Genomic DNA, 18689 nt, shown 5'->3' with positions numbered 1-18689 from the left:
GGAGATGAGCGATTAGTTTTGGCATCCTGCTCACAGCCATTTATCTTGCAGGGACAATCATCAGTCTGGCAGACAAACTGAGCAGAGTCTTACAACTGCATGAGTGGTCTCTCAGTATGTGCATAGCCCAAGATCTTTTGAGTGTGGGGTACCCCGTCAGTGGATCTCTTTTCCACTTATCTAAACAACAGATTTCCTCAGATATGCTCCAGACTGAGATCACGCAGCCTGGCCTCGGATGCCTTCCTTAGACATTGGGGAGTTGGTCTTCTGTGTGCAAATCCTCCCATACCCTTAATTTTTTTAGGGAACTATGATCTTTGTCACATCTTATTGGCCGAGACAAATCTGATTCTGGAGTTAGCCTACAGAAGCCCATGGAGGCTAGAGTGCTTTCCAACCATCATCACACAGAACGAAAGGTCTCTTCTGCATCCCAATGGCCTGGATGTTCCGAGATTAGACATTGACTGTGTCCACCTGAATGAAGGTGTCCCTAGTGTCCTGCTTGCTTCCAGGAAGGATTCCATTAAGAGGTCATACAATTTTAAGTCAAACGGGTTTGCTATGTGGCCTAGTGGTTAGGGTGGTGGACTTTGGTCCTGGGGAACTGAGGAACTGAGTTCAATTCCCACTTCAGGCACAGGCAGCTCCTTGTGACTCTGGGCAAGTCACTTAATCCTCCATTGCCCCATGTAAGCCGCATTGAGCCTGCCATGAGTGGGAAAGCGCGGGGTACAAATGTAACAAAAATAAAAAAAATAAATGTGGTGTGAGGGCAGAGTCCTAGATCCTTCTTCCATACACAAAAGCTGCTTGAATACCTTCTGCATCTCTTTGACCCTGGTTTAAAAACCAACTCTGTAAGGGTTTACTTCAGTGCAATTGGCACTTACCATCAAGGTGTAGAGGGTAAGCCCATTTCTGTAAAGCTTTTAGTTCGCTTTATGAGAAGTTTGCTTTTGCTAAAGCCCCCTATCAAACCTCCTACATTATCATGGGACTTCAACCTCATTCTCACCCAGCTGATAAAAGCTCCTGAGCTGCTTGATACTTCCCATCTGAAATACTTGACCTTGGAAGGTCTTGTTTGAGGTGGCAGTAACTTCAACATGCAGGGTCAGCAAGCTCCAGACTCTAGTAACTGATTCGCCTTACATAAAATTTGATCATAGTAGTTCTTCACAGGCATCCTAAGTTCCTTCCTTAAGGTAGTATCAGAATTCTATCTTAACCAATCAAGTTGTTCTGCTAACATTCTTTCCCAAGCCTCATACCCATCCTGGCAAAAGTGCACTGCACATCTTAGACTGCAAGCAAACCTTGACCTTCTATCTGGAACAGACTAAAGCTCATAGATAGTCCACCCAGCTTTTTGTTTCTTTTGACCCAAGTAGGATGGGAGTAGCCATTGGGAAATGCACTTTATGCAGATGGCTAGCAGATTGCATCTTTACTTATGCCCAGGTTAGGCTGACTCTGGAGGGCCATGGCTCACAGTGTCAGAGCCATGGCTGCATTGGTAGCCCACCTGAGATCAGCGTCCACTGGTGAGATCTGCAAGACTGTGACATGGTCATCATTCTAAACATTCAAATCTCATTACCGCATTGAGTAAAATTCCAGTCAGGCAGTCCTTCAGAGTTTATTTAGGGTCTAGAATCCAACTTTACCCTCCTAGGCCCATTTTATTTCTGTTCCAGGCTGATACAAAAAAAAAAAAGTTTGTTGTAGGCCTTGGCCTGTTCCAGGCCTCATTTGTTCCCCTTTTTTATTTTGATCAGCCTGGTAGCTAGGAATTCCCCCATGTGAAAACATGCTCTTCTGCTTGTCCTCTGAGAAAGCAAAGTTACTCACCAGTAGCACGTGTTCTCTCAAAAAGCAGAATACACATTTTCACATACCCACTCTCCTTCCATAGGAGTTGCATTCTATCAGCTTTTGTACTAGACTGTCCTGGTTCTACGTGGCACGTACAGGCAGGAAAGCTCATGCACATGTGGGCCAACTCTCAAAAGCTTCTAATAGAAGCTATAGAGCGCTTCTACGCCAGCTGCATTGGATGATATCAATAAGTGTCCTGCTGTCCTCTGAGAACACCTGCTACAGTTGAGTAACCGCTCTCTGTTAGGGTTCACCTTGGTGCAGTTTGCGCATACTACCATCATGCAGAAGGTAAACCCATTTCCATTTAATTATATCCCACAGATCTGAAATACTTGTACTTGACAGCTTACATAGTAAAAATCATATGTTACAAAAATATGAACAAAGGCACACAAACCAATACTGATGAAACCTTTAGTGCAATTTGATGTGGGGCATGCTTCTAAATCGTGCCATCATGCTTCCCATTGTGTTTTGGGACATTGGGTTCTAACCCAGCTGATGAAAAATCCCTTAGTGTCATTAGACTCTAAGCTTAAGTACCAGACCTGGAAGGTCTCATTTTTAGTGGCAGTCATTATGGCCTACAGTCAATGAGCTCTAAGTCTTAATTCTCATCTGCCCTTTACAAGATTTTATGATGGCAGAGTGGTTTTGCAGCACAACCACTGAAGTGGAAAAGAACAACAGTGACCCACGAATGATCTCAGGAGCAGGAGAAAAGTGGGAACAGAATCAGGCTACTCAAAGAACAGACAACTTCAATATTGGATGTCCTCGGTCTGTTCTTTGAAGAACTAGAGTGGTTTTGCACACATATTCCAAGTTCCTGCCTAATATAGTGTCTGATTTCCACCTTAAAAAGCCAATCATCCTTAATTGTTTTACCATGATACAAGGTAAATGTGCCATGTATAGTTCACCTTGGATTGCGGATGGGCCTTGGGCTACACTTTGAGTAAGACTAAAGCCCTTGTGATAGTCTGCTCCAGAATTTTGTTTGTTTTGATCCCAAGAAACCTAAGACAGCCATAACCAAAGCATGCTGTCTAATTGTATAGCAGATTGCATCTATCATATAACCAGGCAGGCTTGATATTCAAAAGAGCTTATGAAGGCTCATAATGCTAGAACCATGGCCACACTGATGGCTTGCTTGAGGTCAGCCTACATGGAAGAGATCTGCAAGGCTGCTATATGGACATCTGGCCACACATCGACATCACATTGTTTGGAGAAGGATTCCTTACATGACAATAAGCTTGGTCACTTTGTCCTGTAAAATCTCTTAAGGTTTATCATCCCCATTAGTAAACATTTTTTATTTCCAATTTGCCTTCAGTAAAAATATATACATAAAATATATATCAAAATATAAACATAGGAAATGACTGTAGATAAAAGACCATATTGCCTATGCAGTCTTCCCATCCATACCAACTAATTTCTACAGTCATTTCCTCTCCCTTAGAGTGCTGTGACTTGAAGTTTAATTAACCAGATTCTTCTTTGAGCTAGAGGTGAGAGTCTAGAGCAAGCAAATACCCTCCTTAAAAATTTCTTATTAAAGCAACAAAAAATAATTCAATAGCTAATCAAGCATATAAACTTTATAAATAAACAGTCCCTCGTTTAAAACCCTTTAGTGTCCAATGTTCCCTTAATAAGCCATATGGGAACAGATTGATGGGAACATTGGACACTAAAGGGTTAAAACAAATCGGGCTGTTCCTCTTAAGATGCCAGAGGTTTCTGAGGCCTGTAGACTTGTTACATAGCCCTGAAAACCTGACTCCCAGGAAGTCCAGCTAGGTAGTAGGAACACATATAAATGGCAGTATTCTAGTCATTTGCATGCATAATTGACCTCTTAAAGAATACCAACTAGCATGCCTTGTGTTTTGTTGGTGTGGACATTGCCGGTTGGCTTGTGCATGAGCGGAACACTTAAATTGCTGTATTCTATAAGTTTGTGTTCTGGCTAGCATCTAAGTGCAGAATGTAAGTGCATTTTCTGCCATTTGGCAACTATTCTATAAAGAAAATTAGGCACCTACTTTCTTTTATAGAATAAGTTTGATGTTGGCACCTGCTTTCCTTCTTATGCCAAACACCCTGTTATAAAATAAGCCTCAGTGTAATTTTTAACCTGTATGCAATTGGGGATGCGACTGAAATGAGAAGAACATTTTGTACTGGATGGCAGTACATTTTTCTTATTACTGCATCCTGAAAGGCTTCTTCCTCATGTCTTCTTAGTCACTTGACAAATTTATTTATTTATTTATTTATTTATTTATTTATTTATTTATTTATTAGGATTTATTTACCACCTTTTTGAAGGAATTCACTCAAGGCAGTGTACAGTAAATTGTTCATCTTTTTCCACAGGTAGCTTACTAGACTTCCTTAAAGAAGGAGATGGGAAGTTTCTCAAACTGCCCCAGTTAGTCGATATGGCTGCACAGGTATTTGAATGTGCATGTTTGTACTAATTTACAACAGTTTCTATCAATAGCAATCTTTTTCCACCTGTGAACTATTCCTTCATTTATTTGTATCCTATATTCTAATACACATGGCATCTTGTCCCCTCTTCTATTTGTGCTGGTATTCTCTCTCTTTACTTCTTGTGACTGTGAAACACACAATATATATATTTTATATCTTGTCTTTTTAATAAATGCTTAGTTTAGGTTACTGATAGTATGTTGCCTATTAACTACTGTTTTAACTTAAACAATGCACATAACCCTCTCACTAATCTACTATTGAATTACATAGGAGGAAAAGACTTCAGATGCTTAACCTTTCATTGTTAATGCTCTGATTAACTTTATAGGGTTAATGCCTTCAATATCCCACATAGAACTATTTTGCTCGTACTGTGGATGTCAGGCTAGCTCGTCACTAGTCAAAAACCTCCAAATTTAACGCTGCTAATTTTATGTTTCTATGTTGTATTATATTCAAAAGGATTAGCAGCACTTATCTGAGCTGTTAGCCGCCATTTTGTAAATGTGCTCCAGACAGGACTCAGGCAAAATACTGCTAGAGCATCCAGCACGGCAAAGGACATCGCTCCTAAAGAAGCTTATTGCGAAACAGAAGCTTGCTGTAGAGCGTCCCCTGACAGACTGTTAAAACTTTTTAATAAATGGCAAATCCTAGAAAACTAAAATATGAGACACTTTTGAAGTTCAAATAATTTTTATTTTATTTTTATTTTTAATTGAATTAATATGAGGAAACTAATAATGCCATTTTTTTTTCTGCTTAAGATTGCTGATGGTATGGCTTACATTGAGAGAATGAATTACATCCACAGAGACCTTCGGGCAGCCAACATCCTTGTAGGTGATAACTTGGTGTGTAAAATAGCAGATTTTGGGTTGGCAAGGTTAATAGAAGACAATGAATACACTGCAAGACAAGGTAAGGAGCTTTTAACTGTTGAGGAACAAATAATTTGAGGGTCATACTCAAAAACTTAGAGGAAAACAGCGTTCACAAATCAAATTTGTAGTGGGAAATAATATATAATTTAAAAAAATAGTAATAATATATTCAGTAGTAAACTGAAAATCACAAAATGATGAAACCATATGTACAAAAAGTATAAATCAAATACAGAAAACACATAAAAGCAATGTTATATTGCATGATTCTAAGGAATATACCATAATACTGCCAAGGGATCACAACTTATACAGGGGTCCTTTTACTAAGCTGTGGCAAAAGGTGGCCTTAGTGCATCCTTATATGGGTTTTTCCTGAGCCTACGGCCATTTTTGCCATCCATAAAAGGGCCGATTTTCTTCTTCTTCTAATTTTTAATTAATTTTTTTTTATCAATGGCCATGTGCTGATGTTGCCATTAGTGCACTGCCATTAAAAAAAAATTACCACACTAGCATGTAACGCCACCCATTTTATAAGGCGGTAAGGGCTCAAGCAGTAATCGTGTGCAAACCAGTTAGCGCATGTTAATGTGGATGCGCTAACTTTAGTGCAGGAATGCCCACTCCCAACCCCCATGACATACCCCTTCCAAAAAAAACTACATTTTTTTTGTAGCACGTGCTAATATGGCAGTTGCTACAGGATGCATGAGGGGAATTGTATATGGGTGAAATGCTTGTGCATAATGGCTGAAAACATGTTGGGGTATGAGTGTGTGGGCTAGGGTGTGTGATCTTTGGGAGTAGGTGGATGGGAAGATATGTAGGAGTAGGTGTAAGGGTGGCAAGTGAGTGGAAATGTATGAAAGTTGGAGTGGGTAAGTGGCTTTGTCTGTAGGAACGTATGGGCAGGGGAAGGTATTTTGTGTGTGTGTGTAACATAGGTATAGAGGGAGGTATGGCATCAAAAGGTACTTTCAGTCTCCACCTTCTAAATGTGTTTCCCTGTTTTCCAAGAGCCAAACTGTTGGAAGGGTTGGGGCAGGGCTCGTAGAATGGCATGGCGGACAAATTTCAGTTATAATAGTTTCTCTTAGAAAGTTATTTTTTGAGCTCTGGTTTGACCCGCTTACCAACTTTTAGTGCATTTCCATCCTTTTTTCAGAGTGGTGGTGTTCCATTGCAGAGACAGGTGGGCACTGATCCTTTTTAGAGAAGTTTTTCCAGCATTCAGCATATATTGGAAAGCATAAAAAAGGATTACTGTGTTTTTACCTCAAGTCCCTCCAGTTATTGCAAATTCACCTGTAAAAAAGCAGTATATATATATATTTATGGTTTCTCTAATCCTTTGGCAATAAGTCTAAGGAAGAGCAGGTTGACAATATAACTGCAGTGCTAGATATTTACTAGAAAAAAAAATGTTCTCATTATTTGTAGGAGCCAAATTTCCAATCAAATGGACAGCTCCGGAAGCAGCGTTATATGGTCGATTTACAATCAAATCGGATGTGTGGTCTTTTGGAATCTTGCTCACAGAGCTGGTGACAAAGGGTAGAGTGCCATATCCAGGTAAACAACAATATGAAAAATATATCTCTTGTCACGTCTTTTTCTGTACTGCTGTTCTATATAAGCACAGATTCCTATGTATGACTCTGTTTACTTCCTGCATAGGTATTTTTTGGGTAGGCTTTCAACTTGCAGCAGAATGATAAATACCAGTAGATAATTACAGAGCAGGATACTGTATGGGCCACTGTGTTGATTGACTTTTGTTCCCAAGTGACAATCAGTGTTTGTACAATTATGACAAATTGATGAAAATATTATCCATGTTTTGTATTCCAGTTTTAAAAAGGTAACAAAGCTACCATGATATAGCCCCCAGATTGGGTAGTTTTTCCTTTACCTCCTCAAGCTCTGCAGTGTGGATTGTTCTGTTTTTGTGCTTTCCTTACCAAGTACATCATTTCTGAAGTGGCATGCTTAACAAGATTTTGCTTCTATATAGTATTTCTAGCTCAGCTAAAAGTGATCACTTCAAATAAAGGGCTTGGTTCACCAAAATCATTTTTGTCTGGGAGAAGGAGAATCTTGTCAAATAGTCAGTGTTTGCTGAAATATTCAGGCTGTAAAAAGAAAAAAAATGGTATGGCTTGAACGAGATTCAGTACCCTAAAATAACATTTAAAAGAAAAAATCTTTTAAAGGTGCTCCGAAATGTCAGAACTGTGAAATAGTCTCAACTCTTTTATCACTTCTTTCTCTCACAATACAAAGCCCTGTCTTTGAGTTGTTCTTTACTGTAGACGCTGTAGGGCTAAGCACAAATACAGCTGTAGATTTAAAAGAAATTTCAGAAACTGTCACAAACTTTAAAAGGCATTAGAAAATCAACTTAACCAAAATTGGTACCAATCACAGATATAGTTTCAGGTTGCTTCCCAAATTAATATTTAGTCAGAAATGAAACAAATGTTTAGTCAGAAATGCACAAAGTCGCGGCCAGATTCCGCTGCCAGTCACAGAGTGGTCGGTGCCTGCAATGCGAGATCTCAGAGGAAACCCCCTGTCACTGACCGGGTGGAGAGCAGACAACGGAACTGCAGGAGGATTGCAGGAAAACCCGCCTGGTTCCTGCAGAGTAAGCTTCTTGACCACTCACCCGCTTGCCTGAAGAATCCTTCTCTCCGTGCATAGTACTACATGTTGAGCTTGCACGGTGCTGAAACAATTCACGCAGCGAAGGAGCACCAACCTGGAGCTGAAGCACAGCCATGTGAATCGTTTCTCGCTGCACCCCATATGGTGAGCGTGACCGGTACCGAAACAGTTCATGCAGTGAAGGAACACTGACCCGGAGCTGAAGCACAGCCACATGAAACGTTTCTCATTGCACCCCATATCTGCAATTGTAGCAGCCAAACACATGGAACCAGCTCTGAATAGCTTATAGACTTGCTGTTCTCACAGAAAAGCGTAAGACATGACTTTTAGGATAGCCTATGTAAAAAGCGAAAGGGCCGATAAAGCAAGGGCTCAGTAGTCTTAATTTCTATGTTCTTGCACAAAATGGTTATGTGACTTTCAGCCAACAGCGTATAAGGTAAAGGAAATTACATGTAAATTGTTTTCTCTTACTGTAGCATGGACCCTAATATAGTATGCCTTTCACTTATGTGATTTTCAGCTAAACTTATATAGGGCAAAGGATAGTATATGTAAATTGTCTTCTATTGAAACAAGGGCCCTATTATGGCATGCTTTTCTCTTACCCACCGCGCATGAAGGGCCGTTCATACCAGGCACAGAAATAACCACAAGCCTACTTACTACACTCAGAGACATATACATTTAAACAAATAGGCCTCTATCATAAACCTACACAAACACACTAACAAGAGAAGACCCATCTAAATACACACACATACACTTATACACACACACACACCAGGGGCGTAGCCACGGGTGGGCCTGGGTGGGCCTAGGCCCAACCAGTTTGGGTTCAGGCCCACCCAGCAGTGGAGGCAGCGGAGCGGAGGGAGCAGGCTGAGCTCCGTTCCTGCATCTGCCTCCCTCTCCCAGACGCTGTCTACCGCCGCCAAGATCGCAGGTCTACCTCCCTCCGTCTCTCAGCACTCATCAGCAGCAGCGCCGGTAGCGAATCATACACGCTGCCTTCTTCTAACCCAGAAGCGTCTTCTCTGCCGCGTTCCGCCCCCATTATCAGAACTTCCTGTTTCTGCTGGGGCTGGACGCGGCAGAAAAGACGCTTCCGGGTTAGAAGAAGGCAGCGTGTATGATTCGGTACCGGCGCTGCTGCTGATGAGTGCTGAGAGATGGAGGGAGGTAGACCTGTGATCGTGGCGGCAGTAGGCAGCGTCTGGGAGAGAGAGGCAGATGCAGGAACGGAGCTCAGCCTGCTTCCACTGTAAATGTTTGGGGGGAGAAGAGGGCGGGCAGGTGGAATTGAATGGGAGGGAAGGATGGGGGCGGGAGGGAATTGCAGGGGAGAGAGGAGAATCGCTGATGGCTGGAGGGAGGGGACAGGGGAGAAAATAGAATTGCTGGGTATGGATGGATAGAGGGGGGCAGGGGCAAGAACAGAATTGCTGGGTATGGATGGATAGAAGGGGGCAGGGGCAAGAACGGAAATGCTGGGTATGAATGGATAGGGGCAGGGCAGAGATGAGAATTGTTGGGGATGGATGGAGGGGAGAGGAGAGTTGCTGGACATGGGTGGATGGAGGGGAGGAAAGAGGAGATAGGAAGGTTGCTGGACATAGGTGGATGGAGGGCAGGGGAGAGGAGGGTTGCTGGACATGGATGGATGGACGGAAGGGCAGGGGAGAGGAGGGTTACTGGCATGGATGGATGGAGGGTTGCTGGCATGGATGGATGGAGGGAAGGGCAGGGGAGAGGAGGGTTGCTGGACGTGGATGGAGGAGAGGGAAGGGAGAGAGAAGAAATGCTGGACATGGATGGAGGGGATGGAAGAGTGAGGAAGGAGAATAGATGAGATGAGGAAAATAGGCAGAAGCTGGATCCTCTGGACAGTCGTCTGCAGAGGACCCAGCTTTTACTTAAGGACGTAGGACAAGAAATGAAGAAGAAAGGCAGAAAGTAAAGAAATAAATGGAAAGGAAGCCCTGGAAACGGAGTTAAGAGGACAAATAGCAGCAGAATCGGATACTAGGCCAGCATGATCAGAAAAACAGTCACCAGACAACAAAGGTAGAAAAAAATCATTTTATTTTCATTTTAGTGTTTGGAATATGTCCACTTTGAGAATCAGGGGCTCAACATTGTTCATATTTATTTACTTATTTATGGCATTTTATCCCACAATAAATATGAATTAGATTGGAACCTGGGATCATTTAATTTTTTTTTTTCCTGGAAAGAGTAATTATTGCCTCCCCCCCAGGCTGTCTCCCCAGCTATAGCCAGCTCTGCAATTTTGAGGGGAGGTGCACAGGTGGACCGGGGGGGGGGGGGGGGTGCAGAGGTGGACCGGGGAGAGAGCCTGTTGTTAAACATTTACCAGCACACCACTGTCTAGTGCCCACCCATCCAACCTGTTGGCCCACCCAAAAACTGACACACACACACACAACTTAAAAAACCACCAGGGGCTGGTTAATGAAAATGTTCTTTAAAAACAAGGAAAATACTTTTTTGGGACTGAAAATCCAAAATTTCCTGAATGTTTCTAGAGACGCCCAGAAAAGATGTCAGCAATTTTTATTAATGAAGCCAGGTGTTCTTCAGTTATGGGCTACTTTTTTCTTACTTAGTAACATAATAGATGACGGCAGAAAAAGACCTGCACGGTCCACCCGGTCTGCCCAACAAGATAAACTCACATGTGCCATTTTTTGTGTATACCTTACCTTGATTTGTACCTGTCTTTTTCAGGGCACAGACCATATAAGTCTGGCCAGCACTATCCTCACCTCCCAACCACCAGCCCTGCCTCCCACCACCGGCTAAGCTTCTGGGGATCCCTTCCTTCTGAGCAGGATTCCTTTATGTTTGTCCCACGCATGTTTGAATTCCGTTACCGTTTTCCTCTCCACCACCTCCCGCGGGAGGGCATTCCAAGCATCCACCACTCTCTCCGTGAAAAAATACTTCCTGACATTTTTCTTGAGTCTGCCCCCTTCAATCTCATTTCATGTCCTCTAGTTCTACCGCCTTCCCCTCTCCGGAAAAGGTTCGTTTGCGGATTAATACCTTTCAAATATTTGAACGTCTGTATCATATCACCCCTGTTTCTCCTTTCCTCCAGGGTATACATGTTCAGGTCAACAAGTCTCTCCTCATACATCTTGCAACGCAAATCCCATACCATTCTCGTAGCATTTCTTTGCACCACTTCCATTTTTTTAACATCCTTCACAAGATACGGCCTCCAAAACTGAACACAATACTCCAGGTGCGGCCTCACCAACGTCTTATACAGGGGTATTAAAACTTCTTTTCTTCTGCTGGTCACACCTCTCTCTATACAGCCTAGCAGTCTTCTAGCTACGGCCACCGCCTTGTCACACTGTTTCGTCTCCTTCAGGTCCTCAGATACTATCACCCCAAGATCCCTCTCCCCGTCCATACCTATCAGACTCTCACTACCTAACACATACATCTGCCATGGATTTCTACGTTATCCTTGTAAATGTATAATCAGATACCGATCGGTTAAATATGTTTTCTATGAACCTTCCCATCTTACAGCTTTCTTGTCAACTAAACAGATCATTGGGGGGTAATATGAATCTAGTGATTGGCTCTCTTTTGACTGATAAATAGGAATTCTGTCACATGTTAAGTCATTTACCTCTATTATTTTTCTTAAATTAGAATTTCATTTAATTGAAATCTTGGATCTCAGTGTGTGGACTTAGAAATGTGTTTAGGGCCCTTAGATATAGGTTGGGACAGAATCATTCTGTTTTCTTTCTGACTAGTAAATACTTGGAATTCCATCATCTTTCCCCTGGGGGAAACAGGTCTGACCACATTGGACTCCCAAGAGGAAGGAGAGCTCTTGACGAATATTTTCCTGATGCTGAATTTGACAAAGTTGCTTTGAATGGGCAGTTTGGGGAGGCATTTTGAATACAGTATGAAGACAACTGAAATACTGATTGGAACCAATGTTCTAGTAAGATAAAACTGTAGATTGGAATCCCAAATGGGGTCACATAATCAATGGATGTAGCCACAGAAACAGGACTGATTCTCTTCCCTCTAGACTTCCACTGTGACCTATGTCCGATAGCAGTAGTCATCACGTGGCCTGTGTTTCACTGTCCTAACGGGTCCTGCCCCCTCTTTAGATGTGAACTATGTGTTTAGAATGGAAACTCATCAGGGATTATAAGCGCACACTGGAACGCAGGGACCTGTGCAGACTTCTGCCACAACTGAAAAAGGTGTGAGCCAAATTTAAAATTCATTACTACTGTTGCGATTTTCCTGCTTTGGATAATTGGGGGAAGAAGGAAATGGATGAGGGGAGGAGTGCATCTCTGCTATATATTTTTTTAATCAATTATCATTTGCTATTGTGTGATTTTTCACATGCTAAAATAGGGTCATATTGGATAAGTTGGGGAAGCACTGCACTAGTTCCATGTTTGTTTTAATCATTTCCACAATAAATAACTCCTTAATAGCTTATTATTCCTCTGTGTCTTGACTAGATTGTAAGATCTGTCAAGCAGGAACAGTCTCTTTCATGTTTTGTGTTCAGTGCTGCATATGGTTAGTAGCAATATAGAAATAAGTAGCAGTAGTCAAAACCCTGTCCTCAATTTTGCCTTGGGAGCTGGCTATGGCTTTTGGACCCTCATATTTCTTGGTTGAGCACAAGGTCCCTGGATGGTATGGTCTCTTCAACCCTCATCTCGTGACTCTCCTTCTGGATATGGAGAGTGGATCAGAGGTTGTTTTAGAAAATTGATTTTACATTGTTGTCCTTGAGTAGACACTGCATCTCTTGCCTTGTCTCCAGAGATATTCTGTCCTCTGCAAGTCTATCAAAATTCTTGCATGTTTAGTCAGAGGGTTGAGGTTCACAGCCATGTGCCTGTAGCTGTTGATATCATAAGTGAAGCTTTTGATACCATTTCAAAAGCATTGCTGGTCAGTCTGATCATGTGATTTCCACACTACGTCCCTTTGCCCACTAGTGATCTAAGTTTCTCAGGTTTCTTTGAGAAAGAGGATCTTGCATAGAATGTCATTATTGGTTCATGAAGAGCTGGTAAGAAGCTAAGTGGGAAGATATAACATTCTTAAAGTTTTTTCTCAAGGAGGTACAGTGTGTGAGCATCCCTCCTTGAAGAATGCCAAAGAGTGTAATCTTGTACTTGGGTAGCTTGCCAGGTGCCCTTGACCTGGATTGGCCGCTGTCGGGGACAGGATGGTGGGCTCGATGGACCTTTGGTCTTTTCCCAGTATGGCATTACTTATGTACTTATGTATGTATGTACACACACATACAGAACAGCGTGGGGCAGCAACAAATTTATGTGCACCATTAGTTTTGATCATCGGGCTACTTCTGCGGGAGGATTGTGCCACCGGACCTCCAGTCATCCGTGCCCAGGGGCCTGGCAGGCCTTTTCCATTGGGTTGAGGGGTCCACTGGGCCCCAGGACTGAGTGGGAGGGGGGGAGAGTCTTAACCTTAATGCCTATGCCGAGCTGGCATAGTGTTGAGGCGCAGTGCTCTGATCATATGGGTGAAATACTGCACAACTCATTTAGATATAATTTAAGTGAGCTCTGTGGTAATCCCTGGTGCGCTCACGCCAGATCCCGCCAATCCTGCGCAGGCAAATGTGGGCACTAGTCTGGCACTAACGGCCTTTAGTGCCTGCATTTGCTTTTGATCATCCAAGCTTATGTTATGTTCAGGTTCCCTTTGTCTAACACCTGTATCATCCATGTAAAAAAGTAACTGCCCCCTAAACTGAATAACTGGTTGTATCACCTTTAGCAGCAATAAATGCAACCACACACTTCCCTTTGTCTAATATTACATTTATTTAAAGATCAGAAATCATTCAGTGTGGTTATATATGTAATAATAGGAGAAATCAGAATGAAGTAAAAACGTTTTCACATCACTGTACCTATCGTATACACATAACAGCTTGATTGAAGCTCTCTAAATATTACCTGTTTTGTAGGGATGGTGAATCGTGAGGTTCTGGAACAGGTTGAACGTGGGTACAGAATGCCTTGTCCACAAGGCTGTCCAGAGTCTCTCCACGACTTAATGAAATTATGCTGGAAGAAAGATCCTGATGAAAGACCAACATTTGAATATATTCAGTCTTTCTTAGAAGACTACTTCACTGCTACAGAACCACAGTACCAGCCTGGAGACAATTTATAATTCAAAGTTTTCACTACATGCACAATTCTGCCAAAAGTAAAAAGACTTGCACAAAGATACTTGCTTGTTCAAAGAGAATTAAGAACATCTTTTCCACTCCGCATGCTTTCAATGGCAAACTGGAATTCCGGATTATAATTGCACAGAAAACACTTTTTATTCCCTACCCCACCCCACACCGAAGTACCAACAATGGGATTGTGAGACAATTTCAGGGTCCACATGAGCCTGAGCTTGAACATGATTGGTAAAGAAAAGTGTTGGCTTGGCACTTAATTACCGCAAAGTTATTTTCTTAATTCAGTTTAATTAAATACTGGTAAGACCAATAAATCAGTTACATGCAAATGGGGACAGGAGTGAACAGGTAACAAGGAGCCTTATGGGACCAAGAAATTCCATTCCTGTTCTACAAAACTTTCTACTCCCTTTTTTCATTAAAGAATTTTTGTTTTAATTTGGATCAATCAGCCATACTTTGATTATAGCAGTACATTACATTGATTAAGCTTCCTTCTGCATGGACTTGTTTAGCGTAGATGATGCTGAATTTAATATTAGTGTATGATAAAACCTGATTATATGCTAGAAGACCTCAGCAGAGGAATACAGACAGTAATGCACTGTTAATGATGTAACTGGAAAAGTAGCATGAGAGGTTTTATATTTTTTAAAGTTCTTTTCTGCATAGCTCGTTTTTAAGATGTTGCAGATAACTAGAAACTGAGTTAATGTTTTATAAAGTTCTGTTGATAAAGTATGACAATATTTGACTTGAAACCCTATAATACAATCAGAAAAGAATGTTACTTTATTTGAATAATTTTTGTAGACTGTCCATTTTAAACTCAAATCTGGCACTACTCAGTGTAGCTAATATATGTTTAATGGTGATGGGTGCCATAGCTGTAAAATGTCACTAGTTCAGGGTCTTACAATGATTGCACTTTTTCCTTCTTTTGGAACATGGCAGGCGCACAGTGAGATGTGTTGTTCTAGCAGCGGGTAAATAGAGTGAGACAATGTGAAGGCTTTAAGGACAGAGAGGGGCGGGGCTTTGCTTGGCCTACTCCGATGTAGCAGTCGCATTCTGCACAGCTTGGATTCAACAGTGCTTCATGTCAAACGCAGACACCTCCAGCAATAAGATTGCTTCTTCTGTGAAACATGACCTTCGGTGTAAAAGCAAAATAATTGCAGACCTAATTTTTTTTTTTTTAATAATTAAAACTTCTTGATTCAGCAAAGGCTATTACAGCGTACATTTTTAGAGTGATTGTTGCAACCTCTGATATAATTGCTGCCATGCAAGTGAGGACATGACTCCATTACTGAAACTATTTACACATCCGTGTTTACACTGCTTTAGTATTGAATCCCTCTACCACAGATTTCTAAAAGGTGTGCCATCATTTCATATTGTTTCCCTCATTTCCTGTCAACCTGTGAGATCAGGATTTTTTTTAAAGGGCTTTATATAAAGACTATGGGATTGTAATTTTTCTAAACATTTTAAAATGGGTAACACAAATCATGTAAGTTTATGTACTAATACAGTTAAAATAAAACAGAGTGCCGTGAAAAAATGGTGGCATTTGTTAGATTTTTATTACTGAATGCAGTAATTACTGTAAGAATGTTTGTACAGTAAAGGAATCTTTTAAATATTTTAATGAGTGCATTAATATCTAATGATAGTTTAAATTGCAAAATTCCTCTTATGAGGTTGATGGAGTTTCACTGGCGAAAAAAACAAGACTAAAGATTCCGCTTTAGTGATTGTAGTTAAATATGAATAAATACTACTAAGAATCAGAGTATGGTGCCACAGCAATTAACTGTGCATTTTACCAACTAGTGAAGGTAAGTGTATTTTCGGACCCCTCCTTCTCTGCTTCTTTTCTCTCCACACTGATCCTTAGTCATCTTGTCCTATCTCCCCTTTCTTTCCACAATCAACTGAAATGCTGGAAGAATGGCTTTTTTCCTGGCTTTTTATCTTTTGCTTGGCCTATGCTTAAATTTAAATCATTTTTCTACACCCTAAGGACTTTTATACTCTGGGCAGCTCTTCTCAGTTTTAAGAGATAGTCAACTTGCAACAGGAAGATGGGCCTCAAAGATGGCCATGAAATTTGCCTCTACTGCTATGTTTATGTTTATTAAAACTTGATATACTGCTTGACTTTGGTACAATACAGTGGTTTACATTAAAAAAAAAAAAAAAGTAAAGTATACCATTGATTAAAAAAAAAGGAACTCTATACATTTTACAGTTCCTCTAGAAAATGCTTCCTTGTTCAATTAAATACCAAATGCTTCTATAAAGAAGTTTTTTGCAGAATTTTGAATGATTTAAAGTTTGCTTGGCACGAATACCTTTCAGAAGATGATTCCATAGTAATTGTGTTAACCTCCCCCCCCCCCCCCCCCCCCAAAAAAAAAAAAAAAAAAGCTATAGTCCTGTTTACCTCCCACTTAGCTCTGGTCAAGTGAGGTGTGATCATCATATTATCCAGTAACAAACTTAAGATTCTTGAAGGTGTATATGGAATAGCCAATTTTTTTTTTTTTTGAACAAGGGAGTTATGTGATAAAATTTTTGATTGTTACCTAACAGTCTAATTATGTGGCATTCTGTAATGTTTGTAGACACTTAAGACTGTGGCTTGAAAGATTGCATTGCTGTGGTCTATTTGAGAGACAAGAAAACCATGAATTAATGTATGAAGTTTTTTTTTAATATCTTTATTGAGTCAGAGACAAGGAACAAGAACAGAGCAAAACACACTGCTGCATCACAAACACAGGTACAGAAAATTGGCAGTCAAACAACTGCCCATTCTATATAAACATCACAAAAACTAGTGCCAAAGTTCAACATAGAACAGATTCACCTCTGACTCAGTGTTTTCTTGAAAAAATCCCCCCCACCACCACTGTCCAACCAACGCTGCTGCACTGGACACCTCCTTCTAAGAACTGTCACCAAGGGCAAACACATTTCCCAACTTACACCCATTAACCGACTATAAGTGCTGTTACACTTCATCAGACTCTGACTGATGCTCTAGTGAAGGCACATCAGAGACTCTGCCCCACAAATCTCTGTATTGTCATTGCCCTACAGATGTACAAACCTAAGAAAGGTAGGCACCCAACTGGCCATATCTTTCATAACTCCCAGCCAAGCAGCCAACGTGGGAGGAGTGCTATCCACCCACGACTTCAAAATGCATTTCTTAACAAGCATAGTGGCAACTAAAATGAACTTACACTGCGCCTCTCCCAAGCCCCGCTGTCTGAGGGGGGCTGAACTACCCAGAAGCACCACCGAGTAAGACCATTCAAATGTACTTTGTAAGATACTTTCTATGCCCCGCGAAGCACCCTTCCAAAGCTCTGACAATGCGGAGCACTCCAAGAAAGAATGTAGAAACGTTCCCACATGCGCTTGGCATTTAACACATACATCATCAGCCCACAATCCCATTACTTTCCCCTTTTGCCTAGTAATGTGCACCCTATGTAAACGCGAAATTGGATATCCTGCAATGCTGCATTGAGCGTCACAGCATGGACCTCCCCAAACACCCCGCCCCCAGGGACTCCGGTGTCACAGGGTCGCCTATGTCCATGCTCCAAACTTCCGCTAACTGCTGTAGATACGAAGGCTTCTTATTGGCCCTAACCAACTGATACCATTGTGATAGCTTGTTTAAAGTAGCAGGGAGCTGTAAAAATAAAGAATCCAATTGCGTGAAAGCCATTCGCCCTCCACGCTGCCTCTCGGTGACTAAAACATAATCCCTCACTTGCAGAAATGCAAAACATTTAGAGTTCGGGACATTCCATGCATGCCTGACTTGCTCAAAGGAAGGGAAATGCTCTCCTCCCAGCTGCCTAAAGCATCCTATATACCTACACCCACTCTCTCCCCGCTTTTTGAAAACGGATGCCCCCAGTCCAGCCGGGAAATCTATATTGCCCGTCACAGTTAAGAACGGTCCCACCCCTTTTTGGGCACCACCTAAATCTCTCCACTATCTCCAGGCACACCGCAACGCCATCATATAAGGGTTCATCCTAACCTCTCCCAATCTTCGAACACTCCTAGACTCTAATACAACAAAGGGGTCATATGTATGAAGTTTTTTTTTTTTTATCAAGAAAACATTTTTATTTTCTGAATTGCTTTAAGAATTCAAGTTTCTGATTATTATAATTCCCAGAAATGACTGGTTAATACTCTCTCGTAAATCCACATTGAACTAAGAAATTATTTTGGTAGTTGCTGTATAGAAATACCCATATTGTATTGTAAAATAATGTTTTACAGAGTGTAATAGTGTTAAAATGTAAAAGTCTCCTTTGATGAAAGCCAAGGTCTGTTCATTAAAATTTCATTTAGAATCTATAATGACACCCAAATATCTAAAATTATCTACTGGTGGTATAGGTCTACCCAATAAGGTGGGAATCGAGATAGGT

The 18689-nt window shown here is 41.3% G+C and overlaps 1 protein-coding gene across 1 annotated transcript in view; it reads left to right on the top strand.

Annotated features, from left to right (window-relative positions):
* YES1 (YES proto-oncogene 1, Src family tyrosine kinase) overlaps positions 1-15780 on the top strand; it is a 139775-nt gene extending 123995 nt beyond the window's left edge. Inside the window, exons 9-12 of the mRNA XM_030212990.1 lie at positions 4279-4355; positions 5169-5322; positions 6729-6860; positions 13990-15780. Coding sequence (XP_030068850.1) covers positions 4279-4355; positions 5169-5322; positions 6729-6860; positions 13990-14198 — 572 coding nt within the window. The 3' untranslated portion in view covers positions 14199-15780. The remainder of the gene's footprint in view (positions 1-4278; positions 4356-5168; positions 5323-6728; positions 6861-13989) is intronic.
* Positions 15781-18689: the final 2909 nt, after the last annotated feature.

This window comes from Microcaecilia unicolor, chromosome 1 (genome assembly GCF_901765095.1).
Source record: "Microcaecilia unicolor chromosome 1, aMicUni1.1, whole genome shotgun sequence".
NCBI classification, from domain to species: domain Eukaryota; kingdom Metazoa; phylum Chordata; class Amphibia; order Gymnophiona; family Siphonopidae; genus Microcaecilia; species Microcaecilia unicolor.
The sequence above is the reverse complement of the archived record's forward strand: the minus strand, read 5'-3'. Positions and strand labels throughout refer to the sequence as shown.